At 32.4% G+C, this 21,100-nt stretch overlaps 1 protein-coding gene across 1 annotated transcript in view; it reads right to left on the bottom strand.

Annotated features, from left to right (window-relative positions):
- LOC129228409 (tudor domain-containing protein 7-like) overlaps nt 1–21,100 on the bottom strand; it is a 54,731-nt gene that overhangs the window by 5,095 nt on the left and 28,536 nt on the right. Inside the window, exons 2-4 of the mRNA XM_054863089.1 lie at nt 14,012–14,090; nt 12,204–12,309; nt 3,757–3,862 (exon numbers count right to left, since the gene is read on the bottom strand). Of these exons, the coding sequence (XP_054719064.1) occupies nt 3,757–3,862; nt 12,204–12,309; nt 14,012–14,090 (291 nt within the window). The remainder of the gene's footprint in view (nt 1–3,756; nt 3,863–12,203; nt 12,310–14,011; nt 14,091–21,100) is intronic.

Below are 21,100 nucleotides of genomic sequence, written 5' to 3'. Positions count from 1 at the left end.
CACACTGGGTTCCTTGTCGCGGCGCACCAGTGTGCCGCGGCACACCGGTTGCGAAGCCCTGCAGTAGGCCTTGGCCCTCATAAGCTGTCGTACCACTGGGTTTGGTTTCTCGACTCTTAAAACACACTCATTCTAACATTTTTTTAAAATTAAATCACTGCTTTTAGAGAATGTCAGAAGTAGCTTGCTCTTTGCAACTGTTAGACATTTTAAAACATATGTACACACATATTTTGACACTGAACATAGTATAGTTAATGACCATGAAATGTTTTTAAGCTGCTTAGTCTTTATAGTGTGTTAACATTGTAGGATTTTTTTTCACTGCAATTTCTTTTGCATTCAGTAAATGTAGGAACCAAAGATTATATTATTTTTGTAATTTTAGTACAAAGATGTTCCCTTGAAAACTTTTCTCAAAAGATAATGGAATTGCAAACTTTTACTTTATGTATACTAATCCAATGCACGAGTTGCATGTCAAAGTCATTGTCCCCTTTAAATGTATGAAACTCATAAGTGTTATGAGATTCATATTTTAAAAAAAACACTACCCTTTTATTAATAGATAAAGCTAGACTAATATTTGGTAACCGGTGAGCGAGCATAGCGAGCTCGGATCGCAAAGCGATCCGAAGGAACTGCGTAAGCAGTTCCAGGGGTTGGCGAGCATCAGCGAGCAGGGGGCGATAGCCCCCTAGTAGTATTTAAAATAATTATAACAAAGAAATTCAGACAGCATTTAACTTTTTGAACCACAACCCTGTTAAAGAGCACATAATTTCATTTAAAACTAAAAACTCTTGACTTTTACAAAAATAAAAATATATTTTATTCGTTTATCTCTTAACAAAGCGTACTAAACATCGAAAATTTGAAAAATTAGATTCCCATAGCGGATGCAAAGAGATTGCAATTCTCAAAGTAAAGGCATCAAAAGTATAAAAACAGCTTGTAAAATAAGTATTTTTGATAAAACTATTTTAGAATTGCATTTTAAGAGTCCTATGATAAACAAATCATTAATATCTGGACACAGTTGTAGCGAAAAAAATAAACTATCGATTCAGCATTTTAAATTTTGACTCATAAAAGAAAATGGAATTCCGCTTTAAAAACTTGAACTAAGCGTTGTTACAAAAATAAGGAGACTTTTCGTTTATTTGCATCCTAATGAAGCGAAAATAGCTTGAAAAAAGAAAAAAGTATGATTCTCATTTTGGATGTAAAAAGATTACGTTTTTCAAAATGTAGGCGTCTAAAGAAAAAACGGTAAATTAAAGAGTTTATTTGAAGTTGACTATCCTTTTTAGCATCGAAGAATCAAACTCATATAACTTTTTCTCAAAGAACAGTTAAACATTGCACTGCCGATAAACAGTTAAACATGATAAACAGTTAAACATCGCAAAGCCAGACACTAAGTGGCGATAAGTTTGAAGTCTGGTAAACTTATCTGAAGCGATCACGATTACAATTTCCCTTGCAGTTTTAAGTTCATTTTGCAGCATATTATTGTTTATTAAATCATGAGCAGGGAGAAAACTGCTTACTACGCCTATTCAGAGAAGGTTGACGCTTTGCTGTTTCAGAGGTTTACAACAACACCGCTGCATAAAACAAACAAGCAAAACTATAAACCAAACTGACTTTCAGCTATTAATTTCTTTCAAAGAAACCAACAACAAGCAATATATTTATCTGGCCAAAGTAGTTATGTAGTAGTTATATATCGCTTGCAGGTGCATCACAAGAGAGTGCCGATTTTTTTTTATATATATTTTTTTGCAAAATTAGCAGATTTTGTAAAAAGCTAATCACTCTAATTTAACTTTAAAAAGGGTTCAAACATTATCGTTTTTATACACGGAAATATGCTGCATTATTTTGATTTGAGATTTGCTCTTTCAATAAACAATTTATGAAAGATTCGTTTTTGTTTATCAGAATTTTGTGAAGGGTCCGTTTTGGATGATCGGGATTTTGTGAAAGGTCCGTTTTGGTTGATTGGATTTTTTCGAAGGGTCTGTTAGTGGACCCAAATTTCCTCTGGCCAGACCCCTGGTCTGATTTAATTTTTTTTTTTCAAACATCAGTTTTTTTTTCTTTTATTTAATTTTAAAAAAATCACAAATCCTGACAGAAAAGCAAGTTTCATCTTGGCATTATCCAAACAAAAATAAATTTTTTTATTAAAGGATAAAATAAAAAATAAAATAAGCCTTTCCTGGGTGATATATATTTAAACAACTTCCAACTGCCCAAACTATCAAAATATTTATAAGATGCAAAAGGATTGAAAGCTCAAACACATGATGCAATATAGCCTAAGTAAGGGCTTCTGAGGAGCAGAAATAGTGAATAACGAAAGTTTTCATATAATGCATTTTTTTTTGTGAACTTCCTCATTTAGGTGCTGTCATCCAAAAAAGAAAAGTTCCAAAAAGTTCAATTATCTTAAATTTAGGGTAAAAGTCTAAATAAGTATAAATTTCACGTGAAAATAGAAAAATGGATTTATTTTCAGAACTTAAGTTAAACTGAACCTTTACCAGACTGGAGATAAGAATATAGACATTCTATAAATTATCTGCGGGAAAAGGTTGAAGTTCAAAGTATGTTACTGTAGGGGCAAAGACCAGAGGCCCCATTATAAGAAAGGCTGGCTGGCGAGAGCTCGACCAGTCAGCGCCACACAGGGAACAACATATCCCATGAGTCCGCGCGGCGAGCCAAGAGCAGAGAGAGAATAAAAAGAGAATGGACACGAACGGAAACAACACGAGGGTTTCGCCAAAAAAATGCCTCGCCGTAAAATGTAGACGTTTTAATCTCAATTAAAAATTAAGTAATGAATATTGACTGAGCTATAATTTTAGTGACAACTTTACCATCAGAAATCAGAGCCTGAAGCATTTTTTTTTGCGAGGGGAGGTGGAGAATAAAAAATAATAATAAACTAGAGGAAAAGTAGGAGAAGACTCATTTTAAAAAAGTAGGAAAAGATAGGATTACACACGTCAAGAGGAAATAAATCTAACGCAAATTTCATTTCCAGAAAAAAAGATCAAGTTAATAACATAATATATGAATAATATTATTTAAGATAATATACAATACAACAGATAAGATTACATACGTCAAAGGGAAACAATTAAATTTAAGATAACCTTTATTGCCAGAAGAAAACATAAAAAGTTTAATAACGAATATGTTTTAATTTACCCCACATTCTCCTACTTCTGTTGTTATGAAGATGCTTAAAATTAGGTCGATAGCCTCAAAAGACGTGTTGTTTTGCAGACATGGGGTTCAAATGCTGCCCAAAAGATGGGGAAGAGTAGCGGCTAGCAATGGACAATACTTTTAGTAATATGTTTTTGATGGCTTTTTAAAATAAAGCAATTATTTTATGAAAAAAAAACAGCAAGAACTTATTCAACATTCCAATACATATAACACTTCCTAAAAAGTATGTTTCTGAAACACCGATTCCTCAGAACAAACCTAAGAGTAATGCAACTATTGCTTTGAAAAGCTTTTTTTTTTTAATTTTGTGGACCGATTCTGTGATTAATAGAGATTGCTATTTAAATCAGAAACGTGCCTTCTCAATTTAAGATACTAAGGTTTTATTTTTAGATAAATTTGAAAAACAGATTAAAATTGGTCTGTGAGTACATGAAAATGAAATCTAAAATACAGACATGTTGGGGTAAGCAAGTTTAGAGATTAGGTTCAATGATTAATTTTTACCTTGCCTCGACGAGCATCTCCAGCTTTCTGTCTTGAAACCAAACTTACAATATGTGCTGTTGAAGAGTCTGCAACACCTAAAGCCATTAATCTTCCATCAGAACCCCTGGAATAAATTTTTTGACACATAAGTCTCTACGTTTTTTGTTTTTTTTTTTTTTAATCCAGAAAATACATAGGTATACAATGCACTTAATAAATAAACTGATAGATAAAATCAACCAATAAAATCTAATCTAACTACCATGATGGCATTAATGAATACAGTATGGGGCCTCAATTTCAGAATCCTGAAATGAGAAAGACAAGAAACACGGAACTTTTTTCCTTATATGAAAAATTTTTCAACTTTTTTCTCAAATAATTTTTTTAAAAAATACTTTAAATGTCCCAAATTATACACGTTTGATTATTAACATAGTACTAACTGCTCATTTTTACGTTTCTTGGATGACATGTGTCATGTATAAATAAGTACTTTACTGTAATAGGGCAGCAATCTTTCAGCATCTGCTTTCGGTTTATGATAATTCCAGGAATGATAGTGGGACTGAAGTAAAATTTTCTGAAGACAGTCTGAAATTTTCGGAAACTATGCGGAAGCGTGACCTTCATGGCCTTTGTTTCGAAATTTAAAACAACATACAGATGACTATTCATTCAATCCCACCATGATGTGTCACAGGTCTGGTTTAAAACATTGAATTTCAGACACTTATGGTTAAAAACATTAAAACTGGAGTTGGGGCCGGAATGTCGGCCTCTCAATATACTACTGGTTAACTCAGTGTAACAATTTAACAATTTGCTTGTTAAATGAAAGAAATTATATGCTTCATGAGGTTAGGTTGCATAGTGCTTGCAAGGGATTCCATGATTAAAAATTGGGATTTACATAATTACGTTATAGAGCTTTCTGTAATTGCCCACTGCAGAGATGTTAAAGAGCACCTGACTTCATAAGATTATTGCCAGTCCTCTGAAGATGACAATACAATCCTGATCGAATAGCAGGATAACAATTTTATGGAATATTTATTGACCACTCTTTGGGAGAAAGAGCCAATTGGCTTCTTAAAATTGTGTTGTTTTAACTTGGGCCTGCATTTTAACGTGCAAAAAAGTCTAGTGTCCTTTACATCACTTCCTTCACTTGTCTGTTACCATTTAAGTTATTACATTTCAAAAACTGCTGCTTTTACAACAAAATGCTATGATTTGAATTTTCCTTCTGCCGAAAACAGCGAAATAGAATCATTGGATACCACATGACGGGGGTGGAGTCTAGTGTCTTCTTGTGGAAAACAATATATATGCTTAGTAATGTACAGTAGACCCTCGTTTTAGCGGAGGTTACATCCATGGAAATGCAGCATAAATTGAAACCTAATACTAGTGTTAAAATATTGGTTTGGTTCCTCAGATAACAAAATACTTCATTCTAGTGATGACTAATTGTATAACAAGTTTAATGTAAATAAAAGTTGGAAACAACGTTTAAAAGCACAAATGAAAGATTTAAAAGTTTAAAATGCAACCATGTTTCAGAGGCAATAGCCTCCTTTCCTCAGTGCAAAGCAAGCAAATGGGATAGAACATGGTCATGAGACAGTTTAAATACAAAAGAGGACCAATCAGATCTCAGCGAGTGCTGAGGTGTGATTTGATGTATCAGAATATGTAAATTTGAACCCATCGATTAAGATTAGAAGATTGTGGAACCACAAAAGACTCGTTGCAATGATTAATTTTTGTGAACATAAAAATCGAAGATTTGTTCAGTTCCTGTTTTCTAACGTGGTTTTCATTTTCCTTGAAACGAAACTTAAGTGATTGCCTCGTCTGTCCCTCGTATCCAATTTTACTTTGGCAATTAACATGATAGATGCCCCACTGATCGAGTGGTTGGATTGGATCCTTCAGTTTGTTAAAAGAAAGTATATTTATAGGTCTGCAAACTACGCAAAAATCAAACTTGCTAAGAATTCTAGAAATGCAAAAGTATATTTTTGAATAAAACGGTAAAATCACAAAATTTGCAGAAGAAAACCTTGGTTTGTTGGGGGCTTCATTTCGGGTTGAGAGTTTGTAAAAAGCCTCATCTACAATTTGAAGAGGAAAACCTCCGTCAAGAGCCACACTCCTCAAAAAAATCAGTTCTTCAATAAGTAGGGTCTGATCAGAACAAATATTTATGGCACAGTTGACAAATGTATAAAAGGCAGACATTTTTTGCTTCATCGGATGGCACCAACCAGAGTGTTGGAGAAGACAGACAGCAAATGGTTTGCGATAAACAGTAGTAGAAAATTCATTTTTTTTAAAAATAAAGTTTAATATGCAGTTATATCGACTTTCATGTACAACATGCATAAAGAAAACATAAATTAATTTCATGTTCCATTTATAAAGAGGAGCTGGCTATGATAGTCTTTTGGCAGTCAGTAAGAATTTTTCTCTATAACTCTTTGCAGAGCATTAAAGCTTCCATGATCCCTTGCGTAATTTCCATGATGGAATCTTCCTTCACTGACAAATCAGAAAGATCATTTCTACTGTCTAGGAAGGGCTCAAAATTTTCAATGTGAATGTTTTTTGTTGTGCGTCACCAACGTCGATATGCTCGTTGGTTTTGGCCTCCTTTGTCACTCACCTCAAAGCAGAATATTTGACAATGTTCTGCAACATAGAATCATTTGACCAAAGCTATTCTGCAAGTACTTCAAGCATTATATGGGTGGGGGCTAGTATCTCAAACTAAACAAGCAATTTTTGGCGATGGACGTGTTTCAATGCCAACATGTTTCCAAAACATACGTTCATGGAGGAAATTGCAGTGGTGAAGATCAATAGGGAAAACAAGGAAAAAAGGAACCAAAAACGCTAGAAAAATCAGTATGAAATTTCAGCAGAAAATCTGATGAAACTGCAGATTTTCTACACATATTTTTGGTTGCAAACACTAGAATACATGATGTGCAGCCACTTAATATTGGAAACTATACTTTTGAAGGAGTCACCCAGTTTAATTACTTGGAGAACCAGTAAGAATGAGTTTAAAGTTGAAATTGGAAATCGAATTTTGATGGCAAATAGATGCTACTTTGGCTTAAAGAGCCAATTAAATTCTAAACTCCTTTCCATTAATACAAAAATAAACCTGTACAGAACCCTCATAAAACCGATCATTTTATATGGTAGTGAGACATCGGCAATTAATAAAACAGAGGAAAACAGACTTCTTATTCTTGAAAGAAAGATCCTTCGGTTAATTTTTGGAACAGTAAAGGAAAATGATGCTTAGAGAAGTTTATATAACTTTGAAGTATACCATAAATACAGACAACCCAACATCTTAAGAGTAATTGAAGCCAACAGAATCAAATGGCTGTGGCACGTATTTAGACGTGCAGACCTGGACCCAGTTAAAAAGCTAACTTTTTCGAAGATTGAGGGTACAAGGAGAAGGGTGGACAACACTATCCACCAACAAGGTGGTTGGATAGTGTTGAAAAGGACCTAGAAATTTCGGGAGTGAACAGGTGGAGACACCTGGCAATGTGTCGTACCACCTGGAGGAAGCAGACAGAGAAAGTCTTGGCCTGCACCAGGCTGTTGTGCTGATGAAGAAGAAATTCCAACTCAAGGTAAAATTTTGCCTAATATCTGCAGTTTTCTTAAAGTTCAAAGTAAATCTAAAGGTTCTGCAGATGACTTATGAAATTCAAAATTTTTCGCAAGCTTTCTGGCGAATTATCGTAATTTCCGAGAATTTTAGATTTTCTTCTAACTTTAAGAATCTGCAGAATTTGCAAAATTCTATCTTGAGTTGGAAATTATTTGCAGAAAATCTGTAGTTTCTACTGAAATTTCACAGAAATCTGTAGAATTTCGGCAGAATATTTTTCGAGTTTTTCTCTCACATTTGAATTGAATTGTTTTGCAGCTCAGGCATCTGTTCTGCGAAGTGCGTTGCAAATTTAGTAGTAGTCTGCTTTGGGGGTCACTTCTAAAAGCTCTTCTTCCAGATAGTTCCAAATTGTGTAAGTTGAATAACTTTACTTCTGAAAGAGCTCTGGAACCAATTGCATATCAGGGGTCTGTCCAGGATTTTTCACAGGGTCCGTTTTTTGTGAAAAATCAAATAATTTTGTGAAAAATGAATTAATATTGTAAAAAATCAAATAATTTGGTTAAAAAAAAATTTTTTTTTGTTAAAACAAAGTTTCAGAATTTAGAGATGCAATATTTAAACTTTAAGTTGAGTGTTTTCCTCTTCTATGTTGAGAATATCATTCTGGGGTGTTTTTCTTGTATTTGGCGGGAGGAGGGGGGGCGGCATCGCTCTCTCAAGTATCAATATTTGTCTACCATTCTACATAAGGTTAAATCACAATAGAAATATTTCAGTACAGTATTTAAAATAATTGTAACAAAAATAAAATTCAGACTAGGGTTCAGTATTTAACTTTTTGACCCAAGACACTCTTAAAAAGCACAAAATTTCGTTTAAAAGTTATAAATTCCGTTATTTTAAAAAAAATAAAAAGAGATTTTATTTGTTAACCTCTTAACAAAGCGTACTAAATATCGAAAAATTGGAAAAATCAGATTCCCACAGCGGATGCAAAGAGATTGCAATTCTCAAAGTGAAAGCATCAAAAGTATAAAAACGGTTTGTAAAAGAAATATTTTTGATAAAATTATTTTAAAATTGCATTTTAAGAGTCCTGTGATAAACATATCTTTAATATCTGTGGACACAATTGAAGCAAAAAAAAAAATTAAACCATCGATTCAGCATTTTAATTTCTGACTCGTAAAAGAAAATGGAATTTTGCTTTAAAAACTTGAAATGAGCGTTCTAACAAAATTAAGAGGCTTTTTATTTATTTGCATCCTAATAAAACTAAGTTAGCTTGAAAAAAGAGCAAAATATGATTCTCATATCGGATGTTAAAAGATTTCATTTTTCAAAATGTAGACATCTAAAGAAAAAAACGATAAGTATAAGAATCTATTAAAAGTTAGCATCAAAAAACCCACATAATTTTCTCCCAAAATAATAGTTAAACATCGCACAGCACCGTAAAAACACAAATATTGACAAGTTGGTAAAATTATAAGAATATTTTCCAATCAAGTCATTATAAAGGTTTAACGCAAGGCGCTAAGTTGCTAAGTTGCGATAACTTTGAATTTGGTAACCCTATCTGAAATGATCATATTTTTCCCCACCCTTACTATCCCTTTGCAGTTCGAAGTTCATTTCTCAGATATATATTATTATCATTGGTTGTTAAATCATGAGTGGGGAGAAAAGTTCTTACCAACGCCTTTTCAGAAAAAGTTTACAACAACACAGCTGCTAATTAGCTGTGATAAAACAAACAAGCAGAATTATTTAAAACCCAACTTATTTTCAGCTGTTAATTTCTTTCCAAGAAACAAACAACAAGCATTATATTTATTTGGCAGTAGCAATTATTTGTCCCTTGCAAGAGCATCAAAAGAGTGCTGATGTTTTTATTTGCAAAATTAGATTTTGTATAAGCTGATCCCTCTACTTTGACTTCAAAAAAGGTTCAAAAAATTATCAGTTTTATACACAGAAATATGCGTTATTTTGCTTTCAGATTTGCTCTTTCAATAACCATTGTGTGAAAAATCCGTTCTTGTTTATCAGAATTCTGTGAAGGGTCCGTTTTGATTGACCGGATTTTTGTGAAGGGTCCGTTAATGGACCCAAATATCCTCTGGCCAGACCCCTGCATATAATGCCTAGAGTGGCCCAAGCTCGATTATTAGCACGCCAAAATGCAGTTGATTATGCGTAATCTGTTATCTTTAGGAGTTCGGATTTTCCAAGAGGGGAAAATTTTATCTGTTTGCATTGCTGTATCCGCGTAAAACCGAAACTCATCCGCATAAAAGAAAATAAAGGTGTCAAATCCTAAACCATGTATAATCAAAACCGCGTAAAATAAACCTGCATAAAACGAGGGTCTACTGTACACAAATGAGAGTATAAAAAGAATTATAATTAACTGAAAGTAGATGCTAAAAAGATTGCTGAGCAGCTACAGCAAAATGCTAATACACGTATTGACACCAAAAAAGTGGAAAAATAAGCTGACAATTGTGTTTTCAACAAGTAATAGCCGTATGTAAAAATTTAGAACTTTTGTCTTTTTTTTCAATTGAAGGCAAAAAATGTTCCAGGTTTCATGTCTTCCAGATTTTGAAATTGAGATCCCATACTGTACATATTTATTGTACAGAAAATTAAAACATTCAAACATTTTTATTTAATTACTAGCAAAAATACCCGGCATTGCCTGGGTTAGCAATAATTATGAGAAACAATCGCTGCTTGCATCTGTTTTCTGATTTAAGTGAAATAACTTAAAACACACCTTTTTGACGTGATTTAAAATCTAACTTCTTCCTTACTCAAAAAACTACAGTAGCAGTAAGTAAAAAGAGCAAAATAGTATTCATTTAGAAACGAAAACATGAAATTTAAGCGTATACAAATTTGAAGAATTTCCGAAATATGAAATTAAACTTCACATGTTTAAAAAGATTTATCAGTTTTTTTTTTTTTTTACTTGGAGTCTTACCTTCTCTGTATGTCTATTGAAGAACGAACTGTTTAAAAAATGTAGCCGCGCGCCCGTGATCCCCTCAAACTTGCTTTAGCTATTTTGGAAAATTTCAATTATTGTGGGTTCTTGGTGCGATTTAAAATGTTACCGAATTTGCGGGAATCGTTTTGGGATACCTTGGATAATGTTCCCCCTCCTTACTTTGTAAAACGGTATGTTACTAATTTTTGTTAAAGAGACATTGCTAAGATCTCTTATCCATATGCTAAGATACTTTTGGTCACCATAAAATGGCGCTAAACAATTTCATCCGTAATGTTTCCAAAATAAGTAGTAAAATTTGGCGATGGTTTGAATTTGTGCACAAAGTCACATTAATGGAAGTTTTTGTGCTGTTTATGGATTTGCCTAATTTAGTTACTGGATTATTTTACAGTAAAAAAAGTTTTTAAAGATTCTTTGATTCACGATATTTTGTTTACATGGTGAAAGCCGACAAACATTATTACGTAGTCTTTGACTTCAAAAACCGCGACAGTTGAAAAAACTGCCAAATGCATCCGCTACTGAAATCTTTCTGCATAAATTTTGGCGAGGTTTCTGCTGTTAGATTGGATAATGATTAAAAAAATCAAATCAGCACAAATAATTTTAAAAAAAAAACCATTAATTACACTAAAGTTCCGATTAAATGGAAAATAATCAACCAAAACTATAGTTATCATTAGCCAATCTTGGGAAAAAAACGTTACTTTAAGATTTGACTTGAGAAAAGCCTCAAACAGTCAGACGAAACACAAAAACATTCAACAATTCTAACTATGAACTGGGAGTTGAGATGATACACTAAATAATGAATTGGGTTGAGGAAAGCCTTTGAACATGGAACAAAAAAAGCCCATAACTCGTTTTTCATACAACTTAGAACTTTCTAACAGAAGCCATCTTCAGCAGAAAAAAAAGCGCTTTCGATGGACACATAAGTTTAATATGTGCACGTATTTTTTCACCGTCATATTGGGGCATTTATGCGAAAATTGGACAAATTAGAATAAAAAAGGAACTATCAATCGGGTTCTTTTCGAACTGGTCTACAAACCTCCCCAGTACAAAAAGAACAAACGGTGAAAGTTTCAGCCAAATCTGCTGGGTAGTTTCTGAGATCTTAGGGAACAAATTTACCAAAGTCCATTTATATATATATATATATAGATTATTAAATACATCAGAACAAAAATCAAATTCTTATTTTGCTCTCAAAAAACCAAAAAACTAGACCATTTTCAGCAGCGAGTCAGGAAAGTTCACTTTTAATATAATACTGATTGGAGGTAGCAGCGTCTATTAACAATATCAATTTTGTACATATAACAGAATGCGAAATTCTGTCCTTTTCTGAACTTAATATGGAAGCTTATCCTTTGAATAAGAATTATGAACTTAATCTTTGAATGAGATTGTATTAAGGCTTGGAGATAACATTTGATAACAATATAGTAACATAACACAGAAATAAATTACTGTAAAATACTGCAGCATAGTTGGCAAGTATTCTATAATTTAGCACTCGTGGAATCATGTGAGTCACTCATGCAGATTTTTCTTAAAGGTGCTAAAGCCATGAAAAATGGTGCAAAAGACTGATAAATGTTAGCAATCTTCTATAGTCATAGAACCTAATCAAAATTTAGACACTGTATGGAAGAATCTTAGAAATTGACAACTCTTCAATACTTTTTACAAAATAAAAAAAATTATGCAAATAATTAAACAGTTCTATAACTAAAAACTGATTTTTTTTTTTTAACTTAAAAGAAGATATTTTGATATAATTCTTACTTTTCCAGCCGAATCACCTCAGGAATATCTCTAAGAAAACCATCTAAAGATCGATATCCCAATTCTCTAAAAGGAATTCCTACTCCAAGAATAGATCTGTAATCTTCTACAAAATAGAAAATACAAGATTATAACTTAAAAAATAAAATAAATTATATTGATTTAAGATTTGTATAATTTAAGATCCACAGGAAATACCCAGAAACAAAACTAAATATTAAATTATGATTTTCAGAATTATGTGTGTAACTTTCTTTTTTAATTTAATAATTTGAAAGATTTGTGCAAAATAACTCAACTGAGACTCAATAGTAACAAGAAACTGTGAGTGAATTACAGCAGAGTCTCGAAAATCCAAATCCCAAAAGTCTGAGATTTCGCATCATTCGAGGCTTTTTTTGACAATTTCAGAGTATACTTTTTACAGACAAAAAATACTTTAATCTGAAAATCGAAATATTTTGAGATCAGAACTTTCCTAACAACATAAAATAAGGTAATAACATGATATTGAAAGGTTTATGTCAATAATAGTCGCCAAGAAATATTTATCGACTGTTAGAGATGAATTAATAGATACATTGTAGAAAGTAAGAAGTTGGTTGATTCGAAAAATAACTTGAAATCAAAACATTGTTTCGCCTCAAAGAACGAACAAACATCTCTTTTAGAATATCCGATTGCAATTAAGAAGGGAAGTGCAAAACTTGGGGTGCTGTGCGATTCGTCTACACGAAATTCGTAGTTATTGGAGGACAATCAAAGGGCATTTTTCGGTTTCCTGCAAATTTACACACAAGCACGTACAGACATCAAGAAAAAAAAACAACCAAGACTTGTTTAGGGTCAATTGAAACATAAATTTATCTTGAAATTTGAGTGATAAATTTTTCGAGGAGACAATATTTCCTTTTCATAGCGGAAGAAGTAAACAGTGCATGTCCTTATGCAGTCCATAGAATTTTTCGGATAATCCGAGTTTTCAGCAATCCGAGGCGGAGTGAGCCCCAATTACCTCGGATTTTCGATACTCTACTGTACTTCAAAATTTAATGCAGTTTATGGAATCTTCAATACTGATACATTTCTTTATATGACTTTAATATTTGAGATTCAAACATTTTATAACTTTCTACCTCTATTTTTATTTTTTTCAACATTAATTGGCAATGGAAATATGATAGAGGAACATATAAAATTTACTACAAATGTACATTTGATTAACAGCTATTAAATGCATTATAACTTAATATTTAGGAATTTAATAGTTTTTATAAATTTTATGGGCATGTTACAAAAATTTTATTTTATTTCATTTTCACTAAATACTACATGTACTATTGTAGATTACACATATAATATGTTATTTTGATTAAAATGTTTTTAAAGGAGAAGCGCCAATGTATTTATTTATTATTTGAAGGAGTAGCATTGAATTTATTTTAAAAGGTGAACAAAATAATTTGTCTGTGATACTTCTTTCTTTAGGGCTGCGAGGTCCGAAGGAAACTAACAGATTCCTGAAGTTTTAGAGTAGTTACCGTAATCTCTTTTTACCCTAAACCTTATTATAACTCCACGAGTCTGCAACCCAGTCAGTGTTGCAGCCTTAGAGGGGAAATGCCTCTCTAGACTCATAGAATTTCAATGACTTTAACTCCAAACTCAATGCTCTTTTGCTCCAAAATCAGTCCACCCTGCGTTTAAAAGGTTGATTTTTTCCAGGTTTCAGAAAGAAACACATAGCCCGATGCTAAAATGAGAGAATAAATTACTCAATTTTTGAAAAAAATATTTTATATGCTTACCTTGTAATCGATCCACAGGCACACCTCCTTTCATACTCTGAGCAACTGACCGAAGATTTGTTAATACAGTTTTCTCTTTCTACTGGCTTCTCCATGCTGTAAAAAACATGTTTTTTTTTTAATTTACTAAACTAAACATTATTAGCTTTTATCTTTTTTAAGAAACATGTGAATAAATATTACTTTGAAAACCCCTAAAGAATTGTTAAACTTACAACAGAACATATTAAATAAAAATGCAGTGTGCTTAGTGATGTGGATCAGGTAAGTACCCAGCGGGTAGGTAAATATTTTTTTGTGTATTTACCGAAGGCCTGGATAAATACCCAAAAACTGGGTATTTTACATTAAAATGTAAAAGTGAATGGAAATTTTTTTTAAAAATCTAAATATGAAATAATTGGTAAAACTGACACATACATATGTATTACAGTTTATAATATTTTTTATTGAAAGACTTGATGAAATTATGAAAGAAACATATCGTGTGAACCAAAGAATTTTTCGATTCAATGTCATAATTGGATAAGTATAAGGACAATGATGAACTTCAGGATTTCAAAATCACAATCTAGGTTAGTCATATAAAAAATGAAAAAAAAAGGAAGCATGAGTGATGTTTGGAAGAATTAATTGAGAAGTTATTAAGACTATGATGTTATTCATTTTATTGCTGTTTAAGCGATAACGTGGCCAATATAGAAAGTGTTCACATTAATGAGCCAAAAAAAAAATCAAATGTTCCTCTTTTTAAAATACTATTTTGGGATTTTATTTTAAGAGTCATTCCATCAGTAACACAGGATATTTGAGACAGTAATCAAAATTCCTTCCTGCTGCAAGTGCAGCTATCTTTAATTTTTCTTTCTCATTATTAGTTCTTTATTATTTTGAAAGAAACCTCAGCAATTTATTTCCTTTAGAACTAATTTTAAAAAAAGGTACAGATGTGATATACCCCCCCCCCCCCCCATTTGGCGACATTCGATTTTTTTGCACAAAATTAAAATATTTTTCTCGCCAATGAGGCGATAATTTTTTATGCATGGCTTCCCTGGCCAAACTAACCTGTGTTTAGCAACCCGAAGGCAATCTTACAGATCTGTTCAAACTTGTTTACTTGGGTTGTTTGGGTTTCACGCAGGAGAGATATGTGGTGTTGTTTCGTGCAATATACCTTACAGGAATGCTTATTTTGTGTTAGTTTAAATTCAGTAGTTGTGTTTTGAAGTAAAAACATTAGAAAATGCCAGTTTCTTCAAACTTGAAGGTTAATTAAAAGTTAACTCCAACGTGGTGTGTATCTGTAACGTGCCATTGTCATATGATGTATTGTTTTAGACTGAGTGTGAATATTTATACCATATAAAAAGGTAAGTTCTTTATTTTAGAATTCAAAAAAAACCTCTCACTTCCAAAATTCTTTGTTTTTACAAATCCTTGAGGGGTTCTTGTAGTTTTTAACTTTATTTTTACTGTATGTAAATTAATTTTACAGAAATAGTACGGTTATTTTGTTCTAAAAGTTAATTCTTATCGATGCCACGAATTATTTAGACATTCTATTAACGTGCCTCCTTTAGGTACTGAATTTTATGTTAACAATTGAAAGTTCTTTCGGTTGTACTCTTAAAAATGCTGAATTTTATTAATAAATCTGCACAATAATGGTGCATATTTCACACTTAAAACTGTGTCATTATTGTACACTGAACGGAAGGAGCCACCCTTGGGTGTCTCCATGAAAATATACATAACTGTGACCATACTCCGACTGTAATGTATATTAACAGTCGGAGGGATAATGGACCGAGCGGAGCGAGGTCCTGGCGAGCCAGAGGTCTCATAGTACTTTCGTAATGAGACCGAGGGCAGGGCGGCGAGCCGAGGTCTCATTACGAAAGCAGGGATAGAAGTGACATTTGCCAACAAAAATATAGGAAAATATAGGAATTTTCTGAAAAAAATATAGGAATTCGATGGAAAATATAGGAATTTTTTGCAAACAATATAGGAATTTTTCGAAATAATATAGGAATATTTTGAAAAAAAAAAGGATATACAGGAATTTCGATAACAAAGCTCGCCAGTATGACATTTTTTTTTAAAATGCAATACTACTATTTGATTAAAAACATGTAATTACACTACCTGACATAAGTGCAATACATACGCATAAATAAGTCTAAAAATACACAGAAAATCAATTTTACAAACAGTAAAAGAGCGTAAAACTGTAATTTGTACTAAACATATTAAGGCCATACTTCTTTAAAAATAAAAAAAATAGACGAAACTTTTTGTAGATGAACACAAATCTTTCTTAAAATAGTTGTGTCACTAATCTAATTTTTAATGAAAGATTTTGCATGATCCGATACTGCGATGGGCAAGCTGTGCAGTAGAATGAAATTCGTGAAGTTCTGTTCTAATTTATGTATCACTTGACAATGCAGTAAAAGCCAAACTTAAAGTTTTATAAGTTGTTGAAACATGTGCTATGCTGAAATCAAAGTCACATGTCACAGTAATATCAGGGGTCAATCCAGGTTTCATTTTTTAAGTCCCCGTTATGCGAAAAAGCAAAATATTTTTTGTGAATTTTAATTTATTTTTGTGAAAAAGAAATTATTGTGAATTTCCTTTTCTTTTCTAGAAAAAAGTGTTCAGGTAAAATTTAAATGTATGCAAATTAAAAATTTAAATGTATACTGTGTTTTTTTTTTTTCAGAAAAATCTGATATGATACTTTTTGACCATTTTTTCCCCCTGAAAATCCTGACTTTTCAGTACCAAATTCGATCATAGTTGAAATCCACGATTTCCCATGACTTTGAAGGGACACCCTGTAAAATATATATTTGATTTAGAAATATTTGGTCATTAAAGTAAAATAATCCAGACCTAAAAAACTTGGGGCCACCACTGTCCCAAAGTTTTAAAGTACAAAAAGTGAGGGGGGGGGAGTTAGTTTTTACTACTTTCATTAAAAAAATTAATAAGTAGAACCTTGCACTTGTTTACAAAAACATGCATTTTGGAAAATTTAAGTTAAAATTGGTTTTTAAATTACTTCAAAATAAATAAATGAGAAGTCGTTAGGAAACTGCATTTTAGTAATCAAAACCGTTTCTTTAAGTTCATACCAAAGCCTCCAAATCAATGAGGATGGAATGCAATTGTGCAGATAAAATTTCACTTTTCTAGAAACTAATGCAGGGCTCCCAACACATTTTAGTTTTAGAAAAGGGTAAAAGAGGAGCAATTTCAATCAAAAAGAGGACTAAAGAGGACCAGTTGGGATTAAAAAGAGGATCTTGAGAGGATCATTCATTTAAACAAAAGGAAGCATCAAAAGGCAAATTAGCTGCCTGCTGCTAAATCCCTGAAAATAATTTGTTAATTAACCATAATACTGATTTTTAATGATACAATTCCTTTATCACCTTCTGCACAACTGATCTTTTTATCCACTGAATAATATTATTTACACAAACATTTGGATGGGAGGGGGGGAGGCACTTAGCGCAGCACTTAAGGCAGCCTCCATAGAACTAAATGGGCGTAATGATACATTTTGAATTGAACCAGGGATGCTGGTAGTCTCACTGAAGGATAGATGAAGCTGTGCTTCATCTTTCTATAGTTTAAAATTATTTTTGTGTTTTTCTGTATTGTAGTGCTTCTTTAATAGCATTTATATCCCTTCTCCACCGATATGAATCCATCACACACCAAACAGATCTACTGTATTGAAAGTTTCCCTAAACATGTCTGAAATTCTCAATCACAAAGAGAAGCAGATCACATGAGGCATAGTTTTGCAATTTTCATATTCAAAGTATATTTTCAAGAATCATAAAGCTTACATTAAAAAAAAATAATCCATGATTGCAGGGCCATGAGTGCTTTGAACTTTTATGGGGGGGGGGAACAAATTCCCCCCTTTAGCAGGCATCATGCCGCCTGCCTTGTCTAGTGGTCAGAGAAGTCTGACTGCGATAGGAAGGTCCGGGTTCGTATCCGGGCTCGGGCATGGACGTACTTTCTCTCTCCTGTCCTTGTCCCCTATAAACGGGTCCTTATGGCATGTGTGTACTGTAGAAGTCGGACTTCACACCAAATTACTCTACAGTTAGAAAAGTGAAGCAGTGCACCCTCAAATTGCCAGCCTACTTGGCACACGACAACAACAGCAGCAGGCATCATGACAATGAAATGATGTACAAATTCAACTTCATATAATTACATAATTCAACTTTGTTTCATATACAGACGCTACTTTAAAATGTTATGTGCTCAATTGTTTAAATTTAATACCCCTCCCCCTCCCACACAAAAAAACAGTAATAACCGAAAATAAGCTAATGATAATCAAAATTATGTTTGGAAAACTAAATAAGCTTGAATTAAACACAAAAAATATTAATTTTTTAGTTATTTAAGTAAAAATTTAATCGAGTTAATCTGACGTAGCATGTCAAAATAACTTCTAATTGCCATAAATATAAAAATATTTATAAGATGCAAAACGATTGAAAGCTCAGAAAAGCAAATTTTCACGAACCAAGTTCAATGTTGGCATGCTTCCCATAAAATAAATTTATTTATTTTCTACTAAATTAAACCTAAAACATGCTAATCTAAGTTGGAATATGGGAAAATAACATTCGATTGGGCAAAATATTTTAATATTTACATGATTCAAAAAGATTGAAATTTCAAACATTAAAGCAATTTTCCGCTAAGTCCGAGTAAGTTCAATGTTACCATGGTTTCCAAAATAATTCCTACGTTAATTATTGAAATTAAATGAAAAATAAGCTAATCTAAAGTAGTATATGTCAAAATAACTTCCAATTGTCAAAAACATCTAAATGTTTACAAGATGCAAAAGGATTGAAATTATTTTCCGCGAAGTCCAAATAAGCTCAATGTTGTTATTGTTTTCAAAATATTTCCTTCGTTAATTATTGAAATTAAACGAAAAATAAGCTAAACTAAGGTAGCATATGTCAAAATAACTTCCAATTGTGGAAAACATCAAAATATTTACAAGATGCAAAAGGATTGAAATTTCCAAACGCGAGAAGCATTTTTTCCGCGAAATCCGATTAAGTTCAATGTTGCCATGGCTTCCAAAATAATTCCTTCGTTAATTATTGAAATTAAACGAACAATAAGCTAATCTATAGTAGCATATGTCAAAATAACTTCCAATTGTCAAAAACATCAAAATGTTTACAAGGTGCAAAAGGATTGAAACTATTTTCCGCGAATTCCGGATAAGCTCAATGTTGTTATGGTTTTCAAAATATTTCCTTCGTTAATTATTGAAATTAAACGAAAAATAAGCTAAACTAAGGTAGCATGTGTCAAAATAACTTCCAATTGTGGAAAACATCAAAATATTTACAAGATGCAAAAGGATTGAAATTTCCAACGCGAGAAGCATTTTTCCGCGAAATCCGAGTAAGTTCAATGTTGCCATGGCTTCCAAAATAATTCCTTCATTAATTATTGAAATTAAACGAAAAATAAGCTAATCTATAAAAACATATGTCAAAATAACTTCCAATTGTCAAAACATCAAAATGTTCACAAGATGCAAAAGGATTGAAATTTCAAACGCGAGATGCAATTTTCCGCGAAGTCCGAATAAGCTCAATGTTATTGTTATGGTTTCCAAAATATTTCCTTGGTTAACTATTGAAATTAAACGAAAAATAAGCCAATCTATAGAAACATACGTCAAAATAACTTCAAATTGCCAAAAACATCAAATGTTCACAAGATGCAAAAGGATTGAAATTTCAAACGCGAGATGCAATTTTCTGCGAAGTCCGAATAAGCTCAATGTTATTGCTATGGTTTCCAAAATATTTCCTTCGTTAATTATTAAAATCAAACGAAAAATAAGCTAAACTAAAGTAGCATATACTAAAATAACTTCTAATTGTGGAAAACATCAACATATTTACAAGATGCAAAAGGATTGAAATTTCAAAAGCGAGAAGCATTTTTTCCGCGTCCGAGCCGAGTAAGTTCAATGTTGCCATGGTTTCCAAAATAATTCCTTCATTAATTATTGAAATTAAACGAAAAATAAGCTAAGGTAAGCACATGTCAAAATCAGCAATTTTTCGCGATAAATCATATCGAATATATATGTTCAGAAAATTGCACTAATGAAATTTTTTAAAAGAATTACAAGCACAATCTAAACAATAAATAAATTCAAGCAATAAAGCAACTTTTTATGCTTTTTCAAGGTTTTCAAACACTAGAAAATGTGTGTGTGTGACCTTCCCCCCCCCCCCCCCCCAAGAACTTTTCAAGGTTTTTCATGGGCGTACGAACTTTGTTTAACACGCGCTGCGGCGGCGTGCTTGGGAGAACAGTAACTTTTAACGAAATGAAAAACTTTTAAAATCTGATATTTAAGTAAAAACAATATAAAAGCGAACTAATCAGACCATAATGTTAAAAGTCTGAAGCGGACTTTACCATAAAACACGGACTTTGGCGGGAAAAGCGAACCATTTGGGAGCCTTGCACAGTAGGAAAGATAAAATGGCGGCTGCACGTGGATCGCGGAAAAGGCGGTAGCCAAAAGTCGAGGGGAAAAGTAAAAAAAAAAAAAAAAAAAGGAATCGGAAACTGAAAATATAGGAATTATAGGAACTTTTTCAGAAATATAGGAAAATATAGGAATATAGGAACGCTGCGATGCCTGCGAAAGTACTATGAGGACCGAGGGCTCGTATCCCGGAGAAATGATGAAAAAAAAAATTAATGCATTAATTTCGACTTGTAATTAATACAATAATTTATTTTATTGTATTTTAATATGTTTACAAAAAACCCCGGCCCTGTACATTTTTGAAGCATATATTCGTGATGTTTTTTGTTGTGCTTTTATGTTGTTTTTATATATATATTGTGTTCTGAAGTGCTTTGATCATGTTTTTTTATCTGATTTTTTCCTGTTGGCGCTAAAAAAGCATCGCTAAGAACGATGTATGACATATGTCGTCATACATCGTTTTTCTTGGCGACGCTTTCTTGGCGCCAACAGGAAAAAGTCGC

Source organism: Uloborus diversus, chromosome 8 (assembly GCF_026930045.1).
Source record: "Uloborus diversus isolate 005 chromosome 8, Udiv.v.3.1, whole genome shotgun sequence".
Classification (NCBI taxonomy): domain Eukaryota; kingdom Metazoa; phylum Arthropoda; class Arachnida; order Araneae; family Uloboridae; genus Uloborus; species Uloborus diversus.
This window is presented reverse-complemented; position numbering and strand designations above follow the sequence as displayed.